General features: G+C 17.1%; 1 protein-coding gene across 1 annotated transcript, besides 7 other annotated features; it reads left to right on the forward strand. All coding sequences in view use genetic code 6, as the record gives it.

Moving 5' to 3' along the window:
• Window positions 1–329: 329 nt before the first annotated feature.
• Window positions 330–399: a microsatellite.
• A 2,610-nt stretch (window positions 400–3,009) lies between these two features.
• Window positions 3,010–3,053: a microsatellite.
• Window positions 3,054–3,301: 248 nt separating this feature from the next.
• Window positions 3,302–3,364: a microsatellite.
• A 6-nt stretch (window positions 3,365–3,370) lies between these two features.
• Window positions 3,371–3,414: a microsatellite.
• Window positions 3,415–3,771: 357 nt separating this feature from the next.
• IMG5_115210 (lysine-ketoglutarate reductase saccharopine dehydrogenase bifunctional enzyme, putative) lies at window positions 3,772–5,433 on the forward strand (the record flags this gene model as incomplete). The annotated part of the gene is made up of 1 exon (XM_004034673.1): window positions 3,772–5,433. One exon carries the CDS (start codon window positions 3,772–3,774, stop codon window positions 5,431–5,433), a length of 1,662 nt encoding a protein of 553 aa, XP_004034721.1.
• A 156-nt stretch (window positions 5,434–5,589) lies between these two features.
• Window positions 5,590–5,632: a microsatellite.
• Window positions 5,633–5,678: 46 nt separating this feature from the next.
• Window positions 5,679–5,722: a microsatellite.
• A 2,786-nt stretch (window positions 5,723–8,508) lies between these two features.
• Window positions 8,509–8,547: a microsatellite.
• The last annotated feature ends 515 nt before the right edge of the window (window positions 8,548–9,062 follow it).

A 9,062-nucleotide genomic window follows, 5' to 3' on the forward strand; every position in this document is an offset into this window, starting at 1 on the left:
AAATATCAAAAATAATAAAATCTTTTAAAATTAAATATCTTATAAAAAAAAGATATAATATTATTATATTTAAGAAAAAACAATAAAAATTAATGTAAAATATCAACAAAAGAAATAATAAAATAATTTAATATAATTAAAAACAAATAAATTAAAAATATATTTTATTCTATAAATTTAATATACATTTTTATTTTTTAATTATATTTTTGAAATAAATTAAAAAATATATAAAAAAAATCAAAATAATATAAATTAATAAAATACTTGATGAATTAAAAAATATATCTTGAAATTATTAATATGAAATGGTCAAAGAACAACAAAAAATATATTATATATTTTTATAAATATAAAATATATATATATATATATATATATACATATATATATATTATAATTATTTTATATTTTTATTTTATTAATTTAAAATTTTATAAATTATTTAATGAATAAAAAATATTTAATATATTCAAGTGTATAACATTTTAATACTTCTATAAAATATTACATTAAATCATCATTTTCAAATTTAATCAAGTAATCTGAGATTTATCACACTTATCTTTAACTTATATTAGTAATTTATAAATCCAAGTAATAAATTTAAATAATTTTGTATATACCTATATTAATCTTAATTCTAAAAGTGGCGTCTTATTAAATCTATTTTTCATAAAACATGCACTAGGATTGAAAAAATTATTTTCCTGCATATGATGTTAACGTTTAAAGAAAATTGCATATACGTTAAACAGATATGTTTTTAAGGTTATTTATTTCTTGCAGCATCTTAAAAATACCCTTGTCTAAGTACTATTTCGCCATTTGTTCTCACATTATATAACTATAATTATATACTATTTATGTTTAAAATATTGAAATTATATATGATTTGTTATATTTTCTATAATCATTGATGATTATAGTTTTTATTTTTTTGCAGTTTATATAAAATCATTAGATTCATATATATTTAAATAATATATCATTATTTTTTTAATTTGTAAAAATTATATATAAAAAATAATATTTTATTATAAATGCTTATAGATAATTAATGAATTAATGGCATATTATGGATGAATTAATAATTAGTTTAATATAATTAATTTTTTAAAAAATGAAAACAATTGTTTAATGCGAAAGTTTAATTTTATTATAAATAAATAAAAATCGATTAGGCTTTATATTTTTTAATAGTTTAGCAATAATTTTTATAACAAATTGTATTTATATATTTTTCCTAAATAATTATAATATTTATAATGAAATAATAAATTATTATAATATGCTTACAATAATATTTTATTTTAATATAATTTATCATTTTTTCTTAAATTATTTTATTTTTATGTTTTTTTAAATACAATTTTAAATTCAATTTGTTTTATTGTTTAATTTATTAATATACATTTTTTTTAATTTTTTCTTTTATTTTGATTAATACTAAATTAGATTAAATAAACAAAATATATTATATGAAAAATCAACTTTTTAAATAATCTATTTAAAAGTAATGCAAATTATTTTATATACTAAAAATTTTATTTATCTTAAAATATAAAATATTTATTTTTTTATATGAATTTATTAAAAAGAAAACTTCGTTTTAAGATTTTAATATTTATTTTTGATAAGATATTAAAATTTCATTTATTTTTTATAAATCAAGATTTTTTTTTCATTCAATAATTTGTTTGATATAATAAAAAATATAATTTTTAATTAGTTTATTGTTATAGTAGATATATAAATATTTTTATTTTATTTAATTAATATAATTTCTTCAATATATTAAATTCACATCATTTCTCCATCTTTTTTTGTAATTATATATATTTATTATTATTATATATATATATACTATTTGAAGATATTTTTTTTAATATATTTATAAACAAAAATTAAAATTTTTTAAAAATTATTTATTAATGAATCGACTTTTTTTAAAAAAAATAAAGATATCAGAAAAAAAATATGAATTTATTATCAATTTATAAATATTAAAGTAATTTATTTCTGAATATATAATTTATATATAAAATAAAATTTAAAATAAAAATATAATAGATATATAATTTTATAAATTAAAATCATTATATTTTGTTTTTCTCATGATTTTTAATAAGTAATTTTATACATGAAAACATATAGGTATAATTTTTTAATATTGGGAGTTTTTCTGTAATAATAATATTTATGGGAATCAGCAAATGAATTTGGTTTATTAATCTTTAAAAATTTACTTAAGGATATTTTATTTATCAATATACTTAATGCTTTAAATAAAATATCCTATTTTATAGATTGAAATAATTTAATTCATTCAGTTTTAAAGTATTATTCATAATTTTGTATATTAAGAATCTATATCAAACATAACTCATAATAGGGCAAGAGAATAAATATTCTATTATTGTATTAAATTAATATTTATTTGTTTGCATAGTTTAACAGACAATCATTTTAATCTATAGTCCAAATATCTTGCTCAGAATAATAATTTTATTAAAAACTATTTGAAGAATAAAATTAAAGCAGGAGAATTACAATAAAGTCTGTCTAACGACTTATTTATTTGATATTAACAAAAATATTAATCGTATTGTTTGTGTTTATCAATTTTTGATAAAGTCATTAATAAAATTATTTTAATAATAAGATGAATTTTGGATGTAATTAAAGATATTTCGGTTCTGGAATATATGCATATAATAATAAATAATTAAAGATATTTCGGTTCTGGAATAAATGCAACTAATCACGAAGAATTTTTATGATTAATGTTAGTTTATCAATATATTATTATAAAAGTTTTATAAAGAAAATTCTCATAAGTGTAAAATTCATTAATGTATATATAGGAATTTTTAAAATAATAAATGAAAAACAAGATATTACTATGCTATTAGCAGAATTAATTTAAAGAAGTTATAAAAGTATATTAGAATTTTAAAAAATATATATAACGAAATATTAAAAAAAATAAAACAAAAAAAATTATTCATTTATTTTTTAATTTATAAAATTTATTTTAATAATATAAAAATATACAACAGTATGGATTATATGGATTTGAGACACGGAATTCATTATATTTATTAATAAAATAAACTTTATTTAATTTAATTTTTACAAAAAAAACATTGATGCCATCCACTACAAAAATAAACTTTAAAAGTAATAAAAAATTTATGAAGAAATTATAAAAATAATTTTTCAATCATAAAATTTGTTTAAAATGTAACTGGTGAAAAAATTTCAAAATATTTTTATGAAAAAATAAATATTTATTTATATTTTTTTTTTACTTGATTATGTTTTTTTACTTATTTGTAATTTTTTATTTGTTGTGTTTTTTCATTTGTATTTTTTTACTGTTTTTATATTTTTTTAATATTTTTTATATTTCTATTTTATCATTTTATGTAATTCATTTGTTTTGACTAATTTAATATTATTAATTTTATTTATCTTATTCAATTTTGTTATAAATATAATTTTTTATTTTAAAAGCCAACTAATAATATATATATAGATATTTAAGACGTAATTATAAATTAAAATATATATAAAATTATGTAAAAAAATTAGTTTTAAAATATTTAAATTATACCATAAAGTTAAAGAAATTAATATATTATCTTAATATTACTCAAAGAAATTAAAAAAAAATATTTATAAGTAATTAATTTAAATTATATAATATAATAATTATAAAACCAAAGAAAATTAATTAAAAATAATTATAATAATAATAAAAAAAAAATGTCTTAAAATAATAATTAAATAATCTACATTGGTATTCGTCGTGAAGATAAAAGCCATTGGGAACGTAGAGTAGCTATTATACCAGATCACGTAAAATAAATTTAATCAATGAACCCCCATATAAGATTTATAGTATAACCATGTAACAAGCGCATATTCTCTAACAAAGAATATGAAAAGAGTGGAGCAACAATAAGTGAAGATCTATCTCCATGTGTTTTAATAGTAGGAGTAAAAGAGGTACCTATTGAGAAATTACTAGATCATAAAACATATATGTTTTTTTCTCATACAATAAAAGCCTAACACTAAAACATGCCTACATTAGACAAGATTTTAGAAAAGCACATTCGTTTAATTGACTATGAAAAAATTACAGATGAGCATAATAATAGATTAATTGCTTTTGGAAGATTTGCAGGAATCGCAGGGGCCATAGATTTTTTAAGTGGGTTTGGCTAGTTTTTGATTACAAAATAACTTTCTACTGCTTTTTTAAATATAAGTCTTTCTTACAAATATTTTAATCTAAAATAAGCTAACTTATAATTAAAAATGGTTGGAAAACAATTATAAGATTAAGAAATTCCTTATGATTTAAGACCTCTCATTTTTGCAGTCACTGGGACTGGCAGATGTGCAAAAGGAGCATGGGAAGTATTAGAAAATTTTCCAATAATAAAAGTAAATCCAGATGATTTGGAAGCTTTAGTATAAAATTAGGACAATCCTTAACATGCTTGTCATATTTATGTGTGCCAAATAGAAGCTCAGCATATGGCAGAACATATTTATGAAAAAGAAAACTTTAATAAGAAAGATTATTATGAAAACCCCCATAATTATGTGTAGAAATTCGCCCAGAAATATCTTCCCTATATATCTTGCATTTTCAATAATATGTACTGGGAAAGAAAATATCCTAGGCTTATATCGGACTAAGATATTAAAGAATTAGCTGAATAAGGATAGAGTAGATTGCTTGGAGTTTCAGATGTTTCATGCGATTTTGAAGGATCAATTGAATTTTTAAAAAAATTTACTACACCTGATATGCCATTTTATGTTTATGAACCAATATCTAAGAAAATTCACGATGATCTATTTTATAGGAAAAATGGTATATTATATCTAGCTCTTGACTTTTTGCCTTGCGAACTTCCGTATGATGCCAGTTGCCATTTTTCGAGTTAATTGCTAAATTGGATATAAAATATTGCCTAAAGTGATATTGATAAACCTTTAGAGTAAAGTGGACTCGAAGATTGCATAAAAAAAGCAGTTATTACTCATTAAGGTGAACTTACTTATAAATATAGATATATTCATAAATTAAGAAAAGCTAATGAAGAGGTTTTGAAATAAGAAAATCTTATGAAAAGCTAAAAGTTAGGAGAAAGAGTTATTAGTTTCTAATCTCTTAAAATAGAAGGACATTTATTCGATACAAATGCAATTAATAAAATATTGGATATTTGTTAATAATATAAAATGAAATTCCATGTAGCTGAAATTAATGCTGGATAAACGGATGAATAAACTTCAAATTTTATTTTGTAATTATTTGGATCTAATAAAGAAAATATGATATTTGTCCTTGAAGAAATTGAAAATTTGGCTAAGCAGATTAACCTTAAAATTGATTAAAGTAATTATTGAAAATGATCTTGAATATAATAAAAATAAATATTATATATATATATTAAATCAATAATTTTTTGATATTATAGATTATGCTTTTTATTATTATAATAAATTTTTATTTTACTTTATTATATATTTATCAAATTATATATTTTAAAATAAAATAATATAAATAATCAAATATAAACAAAAATAATAATAAATTTAAACAAAATAAAAAATCAAAATCAAAATTCAATACAAAAAATTTTGAAAACAAAAAAAATATTAAAAGAATATAAAATATTTAAATAAGTAAAAATATATTTTTTTTAAAAAAAGAAATGTTTTAAACATTAAAATAAGATTAAAAATGGATTTCCTTTAGTGCAAAAGCAAGTCTAAGTGCAATTGGAGCAGGATTAATAGGATTATCAATTTGGTATATAAAAATGAAATTACGATTAACACAAGAAAAAATAATATTGACATTATTTTAATAAATGAGTGATTAATATGAAAATAATCTAATAATGAAAAATGAGACATATAAATTTGAATATTTTTAACAAAAATTTAATAATAACTGTAATAACTATTTATATTCAAATTACAGGAAAGATATATTTTTAACGAAATTATAAAATAATATTAATATTTAAAATGAATTTTTCAAAAGATATTAATATTTTTACCAATTTTATGTCTAGAATTTAATAAAACTTATATAAGACAGAATAAAATTAAAAAATTTAAATTAATATCTTATTTAAATTGATTATATGTATTAAATCTTGTTTGATTCTTTGCTTTTTTAGTTAAAAGAAAGCAATGAAAACGTAATAATGAAATAATTATCAAGCAAAATGTTAAGCAATATGATTATCAGTGATCTTTTTCATTTAAAAAATGATTATAAATACAATTTACCTTAATAATAGGTACAGTAATTCGAAACAAATTACTTTGAACTACTTATTAAATATGGAAAATTAACTTCAATGTCTTCTTAATAAAAGTTGGCAGAAATACTAGAAATTTTAGTATAAAATGATAAAGACTTTTATCATTTCGTTTAAATTTGTTTAGCAAAGAATATATACTTTATTTAAAATTGGGAAAATTAGAAAGAAGAAATTATATAAAATATATAAAATACTTCTAATATAAATAATAGCTTTAGCGGTATTATTAATGGAAGCTTTAGTAATAATTATTCAAATGAAGTTGTTTTCCCTACTCCTTTATATAAACAATTAAATAAAATTTCATATAAAGTCTGCTTATTAATGATTTAGGAAGGTTATATTTTTAGAATATTGGAAAATATGTGTGAAATAATACAGAAAAGTGAAAATTTAATAAAAATAGAAAAAATAATTAATTGCCTATTTGAAATAATAATAGGAATATTATAAAGTTCGAATAATAATAATATATAATTTACTTTATAACATAATCTTCAATAATAATAAAAAGAAAATAATTAGATTTCTACAAAACTTTTAACTTCCAATTTAGAAGAAATAATTGAAAGTTTATTAAAAACATTAACTTTTTGTGAAACTAAAAATACTGTTGTTTTAAATAATTAAAATATTGTCGATTTAGTATATTGGGTTACAAACAATTTAGATTAAATATACTTTAGATAAAAATATGCTAGTTAAATATAATAAGTTTTATGTATTTTGATTACCGAAAATCGAACTATAATAAAATATGTATGCGATAAATATATTTAAGAAATAAGATATTTACATAAAATAAAAAGAGATGATAAAATGAAAGGATTTTAATAATTAGAAACTAATCTTTCTATTAGTAACCTATTTTAATTTTCCTAATTTTAAGTATTTAAGAAATTCCTCATCAAAAAAATTTAGAAAATCACTTTAAGGAATTAATGTCTTTTTATGATGAACAAGAAAGAAAACTTGTTATAAAAAATTTCACTTCAATTCTTTATGAATATGTATTTATGAAAGAGCTTTTTTAATCAATGTTAGAAAAAACTTCTTCCCAATCTAATTAAATGATATTTTCTTATAATAAATTAAAAAATTTCTTTTACACTCCTAAAGGAAAAGTTTATGATGAAATGTTATTAGGTTTACAATTCATGATTCTTCTAGGAGGTGGTGATAGTTTATGTGATCAAATTTGTACTCGATGGAGAAAAGACTCACAAGATTATGATGATTTTAAGATTTATATGAGTAGCGATTTAGCTTTTCTCTTATAAGTGTTAGAAAATGATCTTTGTTATTTAAATGTAAATGAAAATTGGTAAGTAAATTTAAAAAGTTATGAATCTAAATCAATATATAGATAATAAGCATTTTTCAAAACTCAATAATTGATAATTAATTTCTTACATTTACAACAAGGAGTTGATAAAAATTATTTAAAGGAAAAAATAAAAGGTTTTATTTCAGAAAATATACTTGATTCGGATGAAATTTTCGAATGTGCAATACAAGAAGTATGCGAATTTTCTAGAAATGGAATACTTTTTTTAAAAGAAAATTTCCAAAACTTTTATTTTCATTCTCTTTTTAACAAAGATGTACATTTGCTTATTTAACTTCTAAATATTATTTAAAAAAATTCCCAAAATTAATAAATTGATTTATATATTGATTCTAAATTAAATGAGAAAGACTAAAGTTTGCTCTATTTAAAATAAGTTAGAAGAAATATTATCGAAAATATTAATTTTCATACATGTTTTAAAGAAATTTTTGTTGAAAATGATGTTATTTTTATAGAAAAAATAAGAGTTATTTGTAGGATTCTCAATTATATTTTTGATGTTATCGAAGAAGGAGTTATTGAATGTAGAAGTACCAAAAAAATTCAAAAAGATGCAATCAAAAGTTTACTTGTTATTTATATTTTCGATCCTGTACTTTCTAATTAATTAAAAAAAATCTAAGAATATAATGATGAGGATGAAGAATAAACTTTTACCGAATTTATTCCTTCACTTAAACATATTGAATATAGAAAAGATTCCATAAAAAAACTTATTAAAGTTGTTTTTTAAGGACTTTCTGCTTCTTAAATTATTTAATGAAAAAAAAAAAAAAAAAATATTAATTAAAATATTTTTATTTTATTATATTTTTTTTATTTATAATTTTTTTAAAAAAAAAAAAAAAATTAAGTTTTAATTTTATTTTTTTAAAAGAAAAATAGTTTATTTAATATATAATATTTTAATAATATTTCTTTTAAATATAAAAATAAATTATTACTTTTTTTATATTAATAAATTTAAGAAACATAATTTTAATTTTTTTTAATGTAATTCACAGAATAGTTTCAAATCCAAAAAATAAAAAAAGTTATGATTTTTTTCAAATGTTAATATTTAATGAATCTAAAAAACATTTAAATTTTATATATTATATAATAAATTATTAGTTTTTAATTTTAACAATATCAATTTTAAAAATAATTAATATAATAATATTAATGGGTCTAATATTTTTTTTAATCAAGATAATCAATTTAATTTTTAATAAATTGCTCCATTTTCAATTGAATAATAACAATAAAAAATATAGATTCTAATATTTCTTAAAAAAAGAAAACAACAAAAAAATTCGAAATTTTAATGAATTTTCATAAATAAAGGGAGAAAATTAAAAAAATAAATA

Source organism: Ichthyophthirius multifiliis, assembly GCF_000220395.1.
Source record: "Ichthyophthirius multifiliis unplaced genomic scaffold scaff_1120509250938, whole genome shotgun sequence".
NCBI classification, from domain to species: domain Eukaryota; phylum Ciliophora; class Oligohymenophorea; order Hymenostomatida; genus Ichthyophthirius; species Ichthyophthirius multifiliis.